Source organism: Trichoplusia ni, chromosome 21, assembly GCF_003590095.1.
Source record: "Trichoplusia ni isolate ovarian cell line Hi5 chromosome 21, tn1, whole genome shotgun sequence".
NCBI classification, from domain to species: domain Eukaryota; kingdom Metazoa; phylum Arthropoda; class Insecta; order Lepidoptera; family Noctuidae; genus Trichoplusia; species Trichoplusia ni.
Genome location: NC_039498.1, coordinates 615,263 through 634,160, shown reverse-complemented (window position 1 = coordinate 634,160; position 18,898 = coordinate 615,263). Strand labels below are relative to the sequence as shown.

The 18,898-nt window shown below is 35.6% G+C and overlaps 1 protein-coding gene across 1 annotated transcript in view; it reads left to right on the top strand.

Annotated features, from left to right (window-relative positions):
* The window catches only part of LOC113504075, a 56,089-nt gene extending 41,399 nt beyond the window's left edge, over window positions 1-14,690 (top strand). The window contains exons 5-10 of the mRNA XM_026886169.1: window positions 9,597-9,781; window positions 10,234-10,312; window positions 10,854-10,996; window positions 11,534-11,690; window positions 12,807-12,935; window positions 13,443-14,690. Coding sequence (XP_026741970.1) covers window positions 9,597-9,781; window positions 10,234-10,312; window positions 10,854-10,996; window positions 11,534-11,690; window positions 12,807-12,935; window positions 13,443-13,640 — 891 coding nt within the window. The 3' untranslated portion in view covers window positions 13,641-14,690. The remainder of the gene's footprint in view (window positions 1-9,596; window positions 9,782-10,233; window positions 10,313-10,853; window positions 10,997-11,533; window positions 11,691-12,806; window positions 12,936-13,442) is intronic.
* Window positions 14,691-18,898: the final 4,208 nt, after the last annotated feature.

The window sequence follows — 18,898 nt, the reverse complement described above, 5'->3', positions numbered from 1 at the left end:
AAAATCCAAAAATATCAAATCAAAATCACGGTTTATAAGGTACAACCTTTTTTTTTAGTTAGGGCGGGGAATACTTATGGACACCCACTTCCTCGGGGGAAAAAATGGGCAGTATCTGACTTTTACTGACTAAACCTAAACCGCCGTGCGCGTCATCCGCGTCTTTGTGTAGGTCTATGGCAATGCGTTGCAAACAACCTGCTGATAAACTGACAGACCTCTATAACCGAGTTCAATTTTTACCCTAAAAACAAACCATCCTACACCAAGCTTTTTTAAAAGTTTACCCACTTAAAAACAACTAATTAACTTCGGAACATCTCAACTTCAAGCCAACATCACAATAATGATTAGGTCCTCAACGGTACATAGACAATGCCCATACACAGCTCATGTCTAGTCCTCAAACCATTGTTCTGTCTGTGTGACACCTACCTGACACAACGCATCCTACGGTAGCCTTCACGAATTAATTATAGCGTGACGTCATATGAATAAGTAGGAGAATTAACATTTGTGATTGTGAAGATTGGTTGTTGATGACATGTGCTTATTACGAAGGTAATTAGCTTTATTTTCTAACCCGGGCTAAACCAGGGGGTATCTGTGCTTAAACGCGGGTGAACACATATACGTATTATGGACGCGTTTTGTTTATTTGAAAAGGTTCTTAAGCGATGTTTTATGGTTTATGCTGCGATAGTGATAAGACATTTTCCGAAAAAATTGCGTTCATTCTTTGCCCTTTTATACTGTAGCTCCTAAACGGGTGAACCGATTTGGATGTGGTATTTTTGGAGGATTTTTTCTATTTTCTATTTTTGCCATGCTTTGAAGTGCTTAAAATAAGCTAAAGTTTACTCATGCCTATTTTTCGGGATCGCTAGACTCGCTATATTACTAAGAGGTCGAGCAGAGCTACAAGCGACCCCGCCGTGGCGTCTTTGTCATAAATTGTCCTGGGTAGGACTGGAATCTGGTAACTGGGCTGAGGAGTTCAGATAAGCAGTCGCTTCTTGTAAAACGCTACGATGATGCTATGGAAATCGATCACACAACCTCCGCAGCAGCATCTTACAACATCCAAACTTACTAGACCAAAAGGCCAGGGTAAATATTATAAAACAATAATATACTCCCAAATAACTGACATACTCCACCGTACGTCTGTACCATAGTCCCATAGACCCATAGTTCTATTAGTCATAGTTACGAAAGCAGGAAGTATGTGACTAGACTGATAGAGTGCTAAGCAGCTGTCTACTGTAACGGCATGCGGCTTTAACCGACTGGCGAATAGGAGGATGTTGTAAAAAAACCCTAGCTGTGGACTAATTTGAGGTCATTTTGCATTATAGACTAGCTGTACCAGCGACTTCGTCCGTATGGAAACAAATATTACCTAAAAAAATTAAATTGCCCGTAGTGACAAAACATAATTAGTAAACTAATTATTTTCAGTTTTTTTTTTCATATTACTTCGTTTTCAAAAAGTAGTTATAGCCTCGGTCCTGCTATTTCAGAGATTAGACAGGACAGGAGAAACAGACTGACAAACATTTATTTCGAGGCAATATGCATGTAGTAAAAAACGGTTATTATATGCATACAACCATTGTAATTATATGCATATGAATAGATTATATAATATATCACGTTTATTAACTGTTGGACAGGAAATACTGACATGATTATCGATAGTATGAGATAACCAAGGTTTAAGATGACTTCACGTGTTACTCATAACATCTGAGGTAGCTTCACGATTCAATAAGGTCTTTAAACTAGCTATTGCCTGTGGGCCCGCCACGCTATGGAACATAATTTTTTATATAAACTACTTATTTTTAATCCTACTTATAAACTACTAGCTTTTCGCCCGCGGCTTCGCCCGCGTCGAGGTCGGTTATATCCCGTTTCCAAGAGAACTCTTCAAGAGTCCGAGATAAAAACTATCCTATGTTCTTTCTCAAGGTCAACTCTATCTCTGTACCAAATTTCATTAAAATTTTTTCAGTGGTTTAGACGTGAAAGCGTAACAGACAGACAGAGTTACTTTCGCATTTATAATATTATTACGGATCTGTGTACCAAGTTTCGTCTAAATCCGTTCAGTGGTTTTTGCGTGAAAGAGGAACAAACATACATACATACAAACTTTCGCGTTATAATATTAGTAGGATAAGTAGCACATTCATAAAATTTGTTATATGAAAGATAACCATTATATTTATTGTACTTAATAAATAAATAAATAATAATAAATAAATGCGGACAACATCACATACATTGTTCTGAACCCAAAGTAAGTTGCTAAAGCACTTGTGTTATGGAATTCAGATACAACGAAGGTACCACAAACACCCAGACCCGAGACAATGTAGAAATGTGAATTTTTACATTGACCCGACCGGGGATCGAACCCGGGACCTCAGAGCTAGCGACACCTTGAAACCGGTGCGTACGCCACTCTACCACGGAGGTCGTCAAACTTGATATACTTATTTTATAAGTTGAGAGTTTGAAATATTAAGGAGGTTACATTAAGAGTTGTGGACTATTTTGTCTATGGCTAATAATAACCTTTTGGAAATAAGGACAAATGAATGACTTTATTGAATCGACTGATTTGTAAATTTTGTAATAGGAGACAAGATTTTGCTCTCGTTGGTCACCGAGGAGATGGTGTTTTTTTTCTAAAGTTAAAAAAGCTGATCATTTAATGCTTGTCCTGAGTCTGAGTGTCTTTGTGCATGTGACTTGAAAGTTTGTGAAACCTCCTCGACAAAAGGACGTATTAAGTGAAACGATCACAGGTTAAGCTATGCTTGACGCGGTTGGTCCGTAGATACCCATCTACGGACCAACCGGACCATCTCTGTCATAAGGAGTTCCTCCGTGTTTCGGAAGGCACGTTAAATTGTGGGTCCCGGCTGTTATTCTTACATCTTTGACAGTCGTTACAGGTAGTCAGTAGCTTGAAAAGTCTGACAACCTGTCTAACCAAGGGGTATCGTGTTGCCCAGGTAACTGGGTTGAGGAGGTCAGATAGGCAGTCGCTCTTTGTAAAACACTGGTACTTAGCTGAAACCGGTTAGACTGGTAGCCGACCCCAACATAGTTGGGAAAAGGCTAGGCCGATGATGAGTTTAAAAAATATATATATACTCAAGTTTTTAAATACAGTTTCAATCACTTTGTTTTTACGACTACGTTTTAGTCATTTTATTCCAAACAAGTCCTTTACCCACAAATCAACTTGTTTTCCTATCGCAAGCATGTAAAAAAACTGTTACTATAGAAACAAGAAAAACAAACGATCCTAAACAAATATAACGCCTACATTTCACCTTGATTTATACCTCAAATAATATGACAAAAGGTTGAAGATCAAACAAAGAAAAAATGGTTGAAGTTTTTTAATGTACCTCGAAGTTTATCACGCGGATGTTTCTATGAAAAAACTTTTGTCCATTATCATTAGTAATATGATTTTTTGACGTTTTGTAATTAAGCTTTTCCATGTAGATACAGTTTTGAGTCCTCAAATCTATATCTATATCTATACTAATATATAAAGCTGAAGAGTTTGTTTGTTTGTTTGTTTGAACGCGCTAATCTCAGAAACTACTGGTCCGAATTGAAAAAATCTTTTTGTGTTCCATAGACTATTAATCGAGGAAGGTTTTAGGCTATATAACATCACGCTGCAACTAATAGGAGCGAAGATACAATGGAAAATGTGAAATACTATTCAACATGTTAATCCTGGTTGTAAACTACAAGCTGTTGCCCGCGACTTCGTCCCCGTGGGTAGAAGAGATAAGTTATAATTTACATATACCTGCCCTGTTTTTTTTTCACATTTTCCATTGTATCTTCGCTCCTATTACTCGCAGCGTGATGGTTAGCCTATAGCCTAAAGCCTTCCTCGTTGAATGGTCTTTTCAACACAAAAATATTTTTTCAATTTGGACCAGTAGTTCCTGAGATTACTGCGTTCAAACAAACAAACTCTTCAGCTTTATATATTAGTATATAGTGCAAATATGTGTGCAAAGTTTTGTCAAAATCAGTACAGTGGTTTTTTCGTAAAAGAGGGACAAACATACATATGTACATCTTTGAGGCTTATAATATAAGTAGTATAGCAGGAATTTATAAGCAAAACATTGAAGTCGTTAGAGAGGTCATTTAAGCCAAGTTTCAAACATTGTCCATTATTCGTCTTCAGTGAAAAGATACTTTAAAATCAGGCTTTGGATATAGGTAGGTTTTTTACGAAAAAAAAATAAGTATAACATAGGTACGACAACAGCCATTTTGGATATTTTTGGCTAAAGTAACTTTCATTTTTAAACCATCTATGTATATAACCATTTCTTAAATCGTAGATAAATTATCTTCTAATATATAAAATTCCCGTGTCACGATGTTAGTTACCGTACTGCTCCGCAACGGCTTAACCGATTTTTACCAAATTTTGTATGCGTATAAAATTAGGTCTGAGAATCGACTAGCATCTATTTTTCATACCCCTAAGCGATAAGGGTTACTCAGTGCCCACACTAAAAAAAAAAATTTTTTTGGACGAAATTATGTTTTTATTTTTTTATATTATTTATTATCATTTAAAAAGTAAAAATACATACAACTAGAAATAATTTATTAGGCAAAACAACGTTTGCTGGGTCAGATAGTAAATACTATAAATCTAGCTTAAACCAGGTTAACCAATTCTAAGCAAATATTACAAAACAATGATTAATCCTTTACCTTATTCATAGCCAGTAATAAAAATGTGACATTTCACATAAGGACTGTCTTACGACACTTGTGATGCAAAATCTTTGTATTAACGATCTGTTTACACCTACATAATAATATTTCGTGTATATTAAATAATGCATGAATTGAGTTTGAATGCATGGATAGCCGAGTGGTTGAGGACGCCAAACCCACTGTGCGATGTGTCGCAGGTTCGATCGCTTGGATCCACTAATGCTTGTCTTAAGTCTGGAAGTCTTTGTGCATGTAACTTGAATGGTTTTTGAAAGCCTTTCAACGCAAGGATTAAATTCCTTATGATAGAAGTCATATTTAGTCATGTTTAGACAAGGGTAAACGATAATTTCTCAAAAAAAATACCTCTCCTTCTAAAAACGCTTTTTTCCTTCTGTAAAAACTACTTGCCTGAACATTAAATGAATGATTTAAATTCTGTCTTCAAAACCATATAGACAAATATCATAACTTCCTTTTCCGCATTAAAAACTAATTTATTTACAAAACTACAATATTTTTCAATTCCAAATATCATCTAATATTTTTTTGGTTACTCCTCAAACATTGTTCACAAGGAAACTGCTATTAACAATAGTATAAAACAAAGCGATGTTATTTGTACGCAAACAGTGGCTACTTTGTACAATCTTTAATAATTTAACATAATGTTTGTGACCTCAGAACTAAACTTAGGTAGACAATGAATAGATTATTGAATGAACTTGAGAATACAACTTGCACTAAAACTCGTCAAGAAGGGTATTTGTCGGTGAGAAAGCGAGATGCCGATATGTGCCTTGTAGAGCATTCTCTCACTCCCACAAAGACAGCAGTCGTAATAGAAGATCTTGTGGTACAGGGGCAGATAAGTTCTTGTGTATTGTTTTAGAAAAAAATATTATAAAAGGGTTTTTGTTTTTGATGTTAAAGGGTTCTGTGGTGATGCGTCTATTGATTTATCATATTGAAATGAAACATACTTGTTATATTTTAGGGATTTTTTGTGCATGCAACACTTTTAAGTGTCTTGTAAAGATTACCGTATAAAAGTTAATGTCAACTGATTTACGACTTTTTTACCATTCGAAACACAAAATTAAAAAATTGTCAATTTTGTTTTTACCGATCCAGTCATTGCTTAAACACACGCTTATTTTCAATCAACTTTTTGGTTAGCACCGTTCAAGAGATATAATTTAGTGATAGACGGTCGGACAGACAGAGGTACCTCAGTAATAGGGGTCCATTTTACAATTAAGGTACGAAACCCGAACAGCCAAATTTTGAGAGATGTTTTATGTAAATCGATTTAAAATTAATCTTAAATCATTAATAATAATTGGAGTTACGATAAAAATCTTTTCGAAACATATTTTGATTGCACACACAAGTAGGCACTTAAGCATTCACCTGCGCGACTCTACAAAAAACATCTCAACAACTCCTTTCATTACATAATGAAGAATCGGGGTCGGACATCTTGCAATTCTGTAACCACCGTATTAGTTAACGTACGAAAGCGATAGGACAGCGAAAATTTTGCGATATAACTGCCAATTTTTTTTTGGATCAATATTTGTGCAAATGTTTGCGAGCAAAAAACGTTTCTATATAAAATAACAATCAAATTAAAATTTTATCTTCGTTTAAAAAGAAAGTTTTCAGCAAAAAGTTTGCGTTATTGTTATACAAAAAAATATGTTATTCTTCAACATAGTTTTGGATCCTGTCAGACATTTTAATGTTTTATTGAGTTATTTGCAATTAAATTAATTAATTAAGTAAAAGAAATGCGATTTTTCCATATAAAAATGTTTGTGAAAATGTCCGCAAAAAAAAGTATTTGCTTGACTGGCGGAATACCCTTTTGCCCTTAAATACCCTGGCGGAATTGCCTTTTAACAAAACCAATTTTTGAATGGGCAATTTTTTGCTGGCAAAAGATAAAGAATCACTGGTAGGAAAGGTACCAACGTTTTGCTAGTTTGATAATAAGTAATGTCACTCGAACCTCAGTTTGAATGCAGCTTACCCTGAGAGAGACAGGTGGTGCTGTGGGCGTTAATAATATCTTCAAGCTTTTATAGCACTAATGGATTAGCAGAGGCGTTGATCTTGTTTCGACAAAGAATACAGCAGATCTGGCATTTATCAGACGCTTTCATTTTTTCAACCGACTTTAAAAACAGCGGATTGTCAATTCGTCTGAAATAAAATGAAGTATGTAATTATGGCATTTCTCCACATGTGGTAAAACTGAAATCCATCTCCCTAATAGATGGCTAAACCGATTTCAATAGAATTTTGCATTGGAAATAGGTTAAACTTAAAAAATGATATATGTTTTCCCCTACCGGCACACACGCGCTCAAAGCTTCCAACAAAAGCCAATCTTTAATTTTTCCACCTCGCAATTGATTCGCAGAACAACGCCATCTGTTATCAAGCACCCTACACTATCCATCCATTAAGTGCTCACGCCTTTTAAAGCAAGGTCGTGTAAAGGCCACTAGTCTTTCCCTGGCTTGTCATTCAAACTTGTTCACATTCTGTTACACTGACCATCTGTAGAATGTTGTGTAATATTGTTAATATTCGATCATGAAACCATGAGTAATCTTTGAGTAATTGCGGTTTTAAATTTATGACAGTAACTTATAACCTAGTTTAAAACTGTGTCGTGTCCGATTTGGGAATCGGAAAGGTCTTCAGGTTTTTTTCGAAATAATAATCACATTATCAATTCTTAAGTTCACAAATACTGCCAGTTTTGTAACGTGTAAAGCTATCCTTTCTGTTTTATCTGGACATACATTTTAGCCTATGTTCTGGGGTTGAAAACTGTCTGGATGCAATAATCGTCGGTGTCTATTTCATCCAAAGAGCTTTTGCGGGACAGAATGAGCAATCATTCAAGTGAAATACTAATTTTGAAATACAAATTTTAAAATTGTAAACAGGATACTGTATACTTTTTGAAAGGTATGCAGCTGTAGGTAGTAAGCTCCACTTATACTAGAAATGACCTCCTTATGACAGATGGTCTAAGAACATGATTGAATAGAGAAGATACCTACTAAACATCGTCAAATCAAGCAGACGAAGTCACAGGGAACAACACGTTTTGAATTAAATCAACGCTACTACCTAAGCAATATACCTGTGTAAAAAGCAGGAAACCAAACCAAACATCGGAAAGGAGAATTTACTTTTTTTTTACAAAAGCTCTTTCGAAACTAAATATGGCAAGGCAAAACAATATTCCCCTCTGTTCAAAACTTCAAAATGACCATAAAAGGAAGTCAAAGGTAGGGTCAATACGACCGAACCCACATCGTTAAACAATAGGGGGATGTGACGTCACTTCCTGTACAAGGCTGGCTGCGCGGGCGCACGAGTTTGGGTAGGAAATCGACTCGGGTTCGAATTTTAAATTATTGGTTTTGAATTACGTCGGGTTCAATTGTGGTTGGTCTGTGTGAGTTTAGATTGGAATGTGTATTTGTATAACGGGGTATTTTGTTTTTTTATAGTGATCGGTAATTTATATGAGCAGGCAACTTAATTATAGGTAATTAGTTAGAGTATATCGTAAGTAATAATTAGTTAGAAAAAGAAATAACATCATTATTCAAAACCAGCATCGTCCTATCATGAACGAATTATACCTATATATAAGGAATATGAATTAATAAACGTTCTATATATAAAGAGTGTGTTGAATATAGTATATTTCTTTTTGCTTGTACATATAAATAAATCATGCAATGCATAAAACAATGGTAGTCAGATTAAGCTCCGATTTTTGGTCTGCTAAAATTCAAAATCAATTTTCAAATTTGTGATAAGTAGATACATAAATTATTTATATTCCCACACTTTAACCAAGTATGCTTTATAGCACGAGGAATACTCAGTATACTCTACCAATATTCACTTCGTTTTTCTTGCAAAAATACTGCAAAAACAATTAATAAAATGAAGTCATTTACAACACAAATAGCTCATTAAATGTCTCACCAATCAGAAAACCGAGTCATACAATTCAAGCGACGCAAATGGCTAATTATGGTGTTATGGGCCATGCGGCCATGGTCTTACACGCAATTGCGATATTTATTGCTGATGTATTGCACAACCATAGCTTGTACCTTATGGTCATTTTAAGTCTTGCGGTCTGGACTTAATCCTGTTCGCTTTTGGGTGTCTTGGAGAAGGGCCAGCGATGTTCAAGTTTTGATGTATCTTGGGAGATTTTTTTCAAAGGCTTATAATAGGCAAATATGCAAGTTATATGTACAAATATACCCAGATTCAAAACAAGCATATGTGGATAACATAAGGGCTTGTTCTACGCGGGGATCGATCTCATGACATTATGTTTATGTATGTGTATGAGATGACTTCAACCTGTCTGGTCTCCGTAAGTTATCGAGTAAACAATTTATAATACCGGCGACTCTAATAACCTAATTTAAAGAAGAAAAAAGACTTTGAACTTGAATGGAATTGCCTTATAAAGCTAAGGATACCTATTACGATCGCTTTTAGCGACCCTAACACTGTATGTATTAAGAATGTATGCTGCAATTCCATGGTGTACAATAAAGAATATTCTAATCTAATCTACACACATCTTAAAAAGTATTTACTCGAATCACTGTGATTCTTTTGGTCTTATAACATTAATGTTTTGCGGGACAAATGTAACAACTGTTTTATTGTAAAGTTTCAATAAATAAATATATACATACATGCTCATCACCCACCAAACCCACTTCTAACTATCTCTTCTTATTCTCTCTCAACAGGAAGATGGTACCGTAGAATACTTCAACAACGTCATAGTGCAGCCCCACCTGCGCCTGGTGACGGGTCAGGGTCGCGGCTATCACGTGCGCTGCCGCTACCGGCGTCGGGACCTCACACACTTCCACCTCTACAGACCCCGAGCTGATCGACTCACGAACTCCTTGACCGATGACTTTGGAGACAGGTATGTATAATTTTTTTGGCTGTTGAGAATTAAAATATGGTGATAGGATAGGCTAGGATGACGTCAGATAGAATGGTATGGTAGAAGAACGCTTGTTACGATGACCGCAAATAGAAGAAAAATGAGGAATTATGAAGGACAGCCTAATATAAAAAAGCTATTTGAAAAACATTTTTTGGATGGATGTCGTAATATATCATTAACGTAATTCAGCTCCAATTCTACTTGCAAAATTTAATTACAGACCGACAGACAGACATGCAGACAACGGAAAGGGTGAAAATAAAAGCCTGTAATAAAAATATTTTTTAATTAATCAAGATCATTTTTTATTTATTAGAAAATAATGTCCACGATTGTGGTGAATCGAGCGCCTGATTTTTACGAGTGCAAGTTTAATTATTCTACCAGTTGCATATATTTAATTAAAAGTTTCTCTTTACTTATTCCAGTAACGAATTCGACGAAGACTCAGGCCTGCTACCATCCGTGTCAATGAAGATTTACAAAGGGGACCCAGAAGAGAAACAAGTGAGAAAAATATCTTAATCCAACATGCACGTGCCTTCACAAACCTTATCTGTCTTGAGTGTGCCAACATAAACGTACTTAAATATTTCTAAACACACAGAACAAATGATCAGGCTCATCATTATTGAGAAAACTTTATTCTGGGTGGAAATCAAACCCGCTACTTCCGATATAACAGTTACGGCCACTTATCACTAGACCAACAGACAGATATTATTATTGACCATCACATTGATTCATACGTCCATCATCAGTGGCCTTTTACATTATATAACAGATGATTGAAACAGCAGCCGTGTTAGTTTTTCTAATTTTGTCACTTGCGCTGATGGCTAACAAGGCCCATAATACGGTTAAACGCCCATAAACGCCGGTCGCAATGTCTGCAGACAAATTGCGATCCCGGGGACGTTGGCGGTTGTGCCATTCGTTGATGACGCAGGTCGCGCTTTTGGAAGAGCAGATCGAACCAGGCATTATCATGCGCGACTATCCCATCTGATAATAACTTATTCCAATATTTTTTTAAATGTTTCCTCAGGTGGCGTCCAACGTTCGCATCGGCGACACGCTGAGCCTGGTAGTGTCCTTGGAGAAACAGCGCCAGTTCGGTCTCCTAGTGTCCGAGTGTTCTGTAAGGGATGGGCTCGGGTGGGCTGAACAGAGTCTGATAGCTGATGATGGGTGAGTAGGGGAAGAACTTGTCATATCTTGTGTAGATAAGGATATTGCGAGAAAATATAAGGTTTCTGGAACCCTTTAAGCTATGGCATCGTACCACCATTTCCGCAATGTTTTTGCTGATCCTAGAAGTTGCTTAAAGGACATCAGACCCAAATTCTTGGAAAAAGGTTGTCGAGCATATATTGGTGATTTCGGTTTCCACACGAGTTTTTCACCTTTTGTTAGTGATGTCTTAGAAAGAAAGTTGATTCAACTGTAAAAAAAATCACATTAGTTGGCATTTTTTCCTGGGTGAAACGCTCATGACTTCAACCCACGTCGAGGATACGGCGTGAGGATATATCGGACTTCCACGGACTAAAAAAACCCCGGAACCCTTCTACTGCTTAAGCCTGAGTCACAGGATCGCTCGCGCATGCTCAGCGCTTTACTGGCTTTAAAAATTGCACCCCGTGTATACAAATCCATGCATAGAACTGCAACGCCACAATTACTCTATTTGCTACCAGTGTTTACCTTTCTTACCATGTATTCCAGGTGTCCTTTAGACGGGGAGATCATGGGCCAGTTCCAGTACAGCTCTGACCGGCAGACAGCTCGCGTGTCGTTCCCCGCGCACAAGTTCCCCTACACCGCCAGTGTGTACTACACCTGTGAGGTCAAACTCTGCGATTTGAACCACCCTACGGATTGCGTGAGTATTGTTTTACGTATCTTGGAGTAATTCGAGGGCTTATGTGATCATATTGCAGGATAATAACAGAATGGCTTGTACTTAGTTGACGAGATGATATAAAAGAGATAGAAAATTGCGTAATACCTCGTGTTAGAGAAAGAAAAAAATGGCGTAAAGCTTTGGGTATCTACCTTAAACTAGGCTTTAATAAAAGCCTGGTAATTATGATGAAGTGGTATGCTTGAACACTAAAAATTGAGTAGTTCAAATGATGAACGGTTTACTCAAGCGTATTTATCGGGATAGCCGGACTATTTTCGGAACCAACCAGAGCCCTTAATCATGAGCTGAAGCGGCCGGGTCGCAAATCGAACTCCCGATAAATACGCATAAGTAAACCGTTACTAAATAAATAGTAACTTAATACTTTCAATAAACTTTAGTAATTGCACATTAAGTACATATATTTTATGACATAAACCGGCATTAGATACAATACGCTATCGGTTACATCGTAACATCCAACTATTTATTACTTATTGCATGTTTTTTGCTTAAATTACTTCCCGTATAAATTACATAGCAAACTTATAGTATATAAGCAATTTTTATGCAATATAGCTCCGGTTACCGGTCGGCGGATTAATTAATCTGTTATTAAATCTACTGATCATAAATGAGATTTGTTTTTTTTTAACTACACAGACTACACTACACTACAAAAAGGAACAGAATAGCATGTCTTTTATATAAAACCTATGGTAAACGACTAATTCAATATTTTTTCCTACGTTTTTATGCACTCACTTTCTTGTTTGTCGTTTCGGTTGGATTTTTGTAACTCAATTTTGAGGCAGTTCCCGATAAGCTAGCAGGCTGAAATTTTCAGGGTAGCTTCAAACCCGATGATAATGTAATTTACAACTATAAAAACCGCTTGACTGATTACGATAAAATTTGAATGGAGTGTTTAAAAACTGTGTTTAGATTTTAAATCTATAAATGATTTATTGCTATTTTAAATAGGTCACTTACCTTCTCAGGCAAAAAAACTCACCGATTTAGGTAACTGCTGTCTCAAAACACTCAAAAACTATTATTAAAATTTGCATTTTCACATGCCCCATGTTTCAGGAGCCGTGCGCTCACAAGCGTCGCGTGCGGCGTGACGATGAAGGATCTCCGGCCACGGTGGAGGTCTTCAAGGGACTGTATGTGAACGAGGCCGACTCCCCTGACAATGATGATGTCACCAGCGAGAAGGTTCGTATTTACTGACGTTATGACTGTCCTATGGCAGAAGTATGTAAATAGTCTAAAGTTTTTGTTTATATATGTGGTGGGTTACAATTGTTTATGTTTTAAGATGTGTTAAACAAATAATAGAAGGATATTATATTGCATACATTTTCATTTTTAAAAGTAACTAACGGAATTTCTTTATGGTTAAGTACACCTAGGAAATATAACCTGTGGAATAACAAGCGTGCTACGGACAGCTTGGCACTCGGAACACTTGACGTTCGTAGGACACTTGACACTCGGAACACAACCCTTGGAACTTTTGATGTTCGTAGCACACTTGAAATGTGTGGCAATGTTGACTTGATATTTGTAGCGATAACTTCCTAGCATACTTGACAGTTGCAGTAAACTTAACATGACGTCATAATAGCGGTATGATATTAAAAGATTTAAATAAATTAAAGTTGTCAGAGTAACCATTAAAGTTTTACATATGTTTTATGTTTAATCTTATTTTCATTACAGAAAGAAGACGAAATCTGCATATCCCAGCGCAACTTCGCGATCGGCATATGCATAGCTGGAGTCATCCTCATGATTTGCGTCATAGCGGCCATAGCCTTCATTCTCGCACGAAGACGGAACCCGAAGACTTACTCGAGGACCGGCAGCTCGTTGTACAGTGGCCCATACACGAACACTGGCTACTCTCACACCAGTTAAACCTTCTTGCTAAAACAACGCATACAATGACATACACTGCTCAATTTGATTTTGACAGCTGTCAAAAGTGACACCTGTCAAAAAATGTGACATCGAATTTTAAATGAAGAATTGTATGTTAAGGTACAAAAAGTGGTCTGGTATAGACTTTAAATTCGTGTATGTCAGTATGTTTAGTGCCATTTAAGTATTGGACATATATTTTTATGATTATTGGTTTTTTAAACATCGAATTTTTAGGAGAATATTGCAATTTACAAAATTATCGATCGCCTAATATTATAGTAGGAAGCATAGGATTTATCAGTGAGTAATCAAAGTTGTGTTTATAACCACAACAACTCAGTCATACGTTAATTTTAGTTTCTTTTTTAATTACCATTTGTATTTTATTTACCATTACAATAAAATTAGAAAGGAGTGCATCTGTGTCAAAAATATTATGTAACAACAAAGAAACGTCAGATTATACACTCCAGAAAATGTAGAAATGTGGTTTTTATGAAGATATTCGATACCGAAAACAGATAATTTCGTGTTTCGAATTCTTACTAATAAGTTTTAGTTGACTACTTATCATACGTCAATCAATTCAATACTGCAATTTTCAAGACACTACCCATCAGACTTCTAGTACCTATTACTTAATAAAAACTACACTTAATTTAAAAAAAGGATGATTCGATTCTTCTTCTTCTTCTTCCATTTACATATATTTTACACCTACCCGATAACACCGTAGGCGTAGTATTTTGATCTTCTAAACACATAATAGAAACCACTTTTCTTAGTATTTATTATAATATTTGTGATAATTCGTTCGTTCGTATACGTTATAATAAAATGTATCTCAACAATGTAATATAAGTAATATCTGGTTGCCTTACGTTACGTAAACATAATATAGGAATGACAGGAGTCATTTTTAGGGTGATTTTAAAAGGCCTGTAGGACTAGAATTATTTTTTTCTTTAATAGGCCCATTTGCAGGCCTCTTTTGAGCAGGGACCGGACAACCCCACTTTAGAGTTAAGCCGTTTGACAGGGTAACCCGTACACGGGGTAACTCATATCGCAGTGTTACCTTTTGTTCGAGTTACATCCTCGAAACCCAGCGAAATGGTTAACACCTTCATTATGGTAACCACGTGAAGGGGTTAACCCCTTCAATAACTTAACCCTTTGAAGTGGTTACCTTCACGAAAGGCTTTTATTCGTGTTACCCTGAATTACCCACTAAACTTGAGCTGCATACTTGCACCCTAGCGGCCCCTCATTGCTTTACTAAGACTACAGCTGATTTTCTTCTATCGCCGACGCGTCGCGCCGCGACTCGCGCCTCTAGGACAAACTACCTACGCGCGAAACGTCATATAGGTAACTAGCTGTTGCCCGCGACTTCGTCCGCGTGGTTAGAAGATATAAAATTAGGAATTTTTGAACGAAAGCCCTCGAAGATTAATATTTTTCCCCGTATTTGCCACATTTTCCATTAAATCTTCGCTCCTATTAGTTGCAGCGTAATTTTATATACCTAGCCTAAAACCTTCCTCGATTATTGGTCTATTGAACACAAAATGAGATCAAATTTTTTAGATGAAATTATTTATAATAATTTAAAAAAAAATCGAATACAAGTTTTTTTTCATTTTTTTCATTTTCTGAGAAGATTTGACGGGTGAATTTTCGATTGAAAATTAGATTATTTTTTTATATTAATTCAAAATAAGGTGAAAAAATAAATATTTTTAATCAAATAAATTACAGCGTATTTGGGACACAAAAAAGTACGTTTTCACCAAATTTCGTTACAAAAATAAATTTTTGTAAAAGATAAAAATAAAAAACCACAATCTTGGTTTTTTAGATTTTTCACATAAATTTTGAGGTTATGTGAAAAAAATGTAAACACAAAAGTTTTAGATCTTTTTCTTTTAGAACTTTGCCATTTGACTTTTTTCGATACGAATTTTAGTTTTGCCGGAAATCGATAAAAACCGTTTTTTTCTCTTCAAATGTCACTCCCACCCCCGTCCCGACCTCAGATCACCCGTAAATTATTTTTCCTTTCATTTTTATAATATTCCCCTCCTTTTCTAATGGGTTTCATCCTACTATTTTTTTTTTTGGTTTTAAAAATTATCGACCCTGGTCTTCAAGTATAGACACGAAAAATATATATCACAACGTTTGAAAAGTGCGACAAGCAAAATTAAACTGTAAGATCATATCCACAATGATTTTTATTCCATGTTTACAAGTCGCTCGGTAAATGCAACAATGGCGCCGCTGGGCGGTAAGATGTCTCGTGCGCTCGTGGTTATACTATTTTCAAACTAATGTCTATGATAAAGAGTGCATATTGCATTGTGTTAGGTTGGAGTGGGTTACCCTGTTACAGTGTTACAGGGTAGTAAAGGGTAACCTGTTCGGAACAGGGTTCCAGTAATCCGTTCGAAGGTGTAACATATGTCATAGGGTTTTTTCTTGAAGCGCTTAAAAAAACCCCTTCAAAAACCCTTTCAATGAGTATCCGGCCGGTCCCTGCTTTTGAGTTCCTATATTACAAAAAAAAAACACAAATACTTTTGTAATTGTAATGAAATCCGTCGGTTTTTGGTAACACTGAATTCTTAATGTCAATTTCATGTCAGAATAATGTTGTCATTATTAAAATATTTAAAATGTATTTTTATATTTTCTAGTTTTAACAGGCCTTAGTATTTTCTACTAGGTGGCGGGAACTTGACTCTTTCTGCGCGGTTCATAGATAAAATTTTAGTTCACTGACAAAAGAATAACCTATAAAAATACAGGTATTTTGAAGTTGTGAATTAAAATTTACTTACCTATATAATTGGACAAGATGGATGCCATATTTTTTAAGTTTTACTTTTAAGTTCTCTTCTGCCAGTAATTCCGTCCAATCGGTGCTATTTTTATTTTTAATTTGAGCTTATTTTGAGTTGCTTTTTTTCGCTTGATCTAGCTCTATTGTCCATTGGAAAATACCTTAACTATTCGCTAAGTTTGTAATGCTAAGCGCCTTATTTTATTACGGCTACATAGCAGGCAACGAAAGCAATCATATTTGACAGTGTCACTGTCAGCTGTCAGTTTGACACGTGAAGACCTTTTAAGGTTTTTTTTTTATTTCAATGGGCAATGATATTTACTATGTATGTGTAAAGTAACAACGAATATTTCGATATACGTTTCATACTACCCCATTGTTTTGTTTTTTTTTTAGTTTTCGACTAATTATTTGTAATGTTTAACTAGTTTAATACAATGGGGTTCTGGAACGATATCGGTGTAAGACAGTGTACGGATTTTTTTAACAAATATACTGACTTGATAAGATTTTGATGTTTTATTTTAACTGCATCTTTCCCAAATTAGCAAAGTAACAGTGATTTTTAACCGACTTCAAAAAGGAGGAGGTTCTCAATTGGACCCGTATATATTTTTTTTGTATGTATGTTACTCGATTTCTCCGCCAATTATGAATGGATTTTAATGATTCTTTTTTTGTTTGATAGGCCATCATTCATTGCACAATGATTGCTGTTAAAATTTCTATACCGTCGAGACAGGATTTTGAAAAAAATCTAAGGTATAATATTTTCGAGTTTCAAATTTCCACGGTAAAACTTTCAAATAACATAATATGTAAGAACCCTCACACTACATTCACTTTTAATTTTATTTTCGCTTACTCTGTTTTGGATCTACGATGCCACAGATAGACAGACAGACCGACAGTATTAACGTCAAACTTATGACACGTCTTTTGCGTCGGGTAAAAATTAAAAATGTAAAAAATAATGAAAATAAAAAACATTTTGTATAACTGTATGTATATATTTGCCAATCAAATAATCTCACCGTGTATACAATAACCATATAAAATACCAGGACATAAATAAACGTGTACCAATACATAACATGAAATAATAAATTAATTTATACATAAGTTCAATCCCAATAGTGTTAAATTTAGACTTTATCTTAAGAGCGATAGGGTTCATTTTTGAAAACGTATAGTAGACAACTTTTTAACTCATAGTTTTACAATTTTAGGGCTCAACCATTGTTCAAGATCAAATGGTTTTTGTTTACTTACTTCAAAATGAATTTCACGAAATTTCAAAATGATATCCCAGTTTAGGCATTTTAAAAATGTTTTAAGTACAAAAACACTTTTGAAATACACGACGTGTTTGAAAAACGATCATGTTTTAGTCACCGCTTTTCAGTATGGACTTAAAAAATTGATCAAGAAGAGCAATAACCTAAATAAATCTTGCATTTTCCAATCGGAGGAATCTTGATAGACCTTTTTGGATATCATTTTTACGAGTTTGCTTAAGAAATTTCCCAAGAGTTATTCAAATACGCCTATTTTAGCACATTTTATGCTATACAATCGTTAAACAGTCTAAAATTCTTGACAAATTGTTAATTTTGACAGTGACACACAGACAGATATTACAATTAATTTCAATTTAAACAAACCAAGGTGGATTGATAAGCGTGATTATATTTAACAAAAAATGGTCAAAAAGTACCACAAATAAAATTAAAATTGAAACTTAATCTACGTTCCTTCAGTCTTAATCATAATTATGCTTATATACAGACCAAATCAAAAATAGACAGGACATTTGTATTGCGAAGAAAGAAAGGCTAAGTCATCATTGGCCCAGCCTTTTCCCAACTATGTTGGGGTCGGCTTCCAGTCTAACCAGTTTCAGCAAAGTACCAGTGTTTTATAAGGAGCGACTGCCTACCTGACCTCCTCAACCCAGTTACCTGGGCAACACGATACCCCTTAGTCAGACTGGTTGTCAGACTTTCTAGCTTCTGACTACCTGTAACGACTACCAATGGTGTGTAAATAACAGCCGGGGCCCACAACGTGCCTTCCGAAACACGGAGGAACTCGTTATGATGGTCACCCATCGGCAGAATAAGAGTATCAAGCGTAGCTTAGCCTGTGATTGATCAGCTTGTGTAGTTGTAACTAAGTCACGAGCGTCTTTTCATCTCGTCAGACCTCTTATCTGCTTAATATGCAACCCATTGAGTTGTATAATAATAATATAATAATAATAATATCATGGGACAACTCACACACGGTTATCTGATCCCAAGCTAAGCAGAGCTTGTGTTATGGTAACCAGACAACTGATAAACTTACTTATATATTTCTAAACACATACATATTATAGATAAATTACACCCAGGCACCAGAA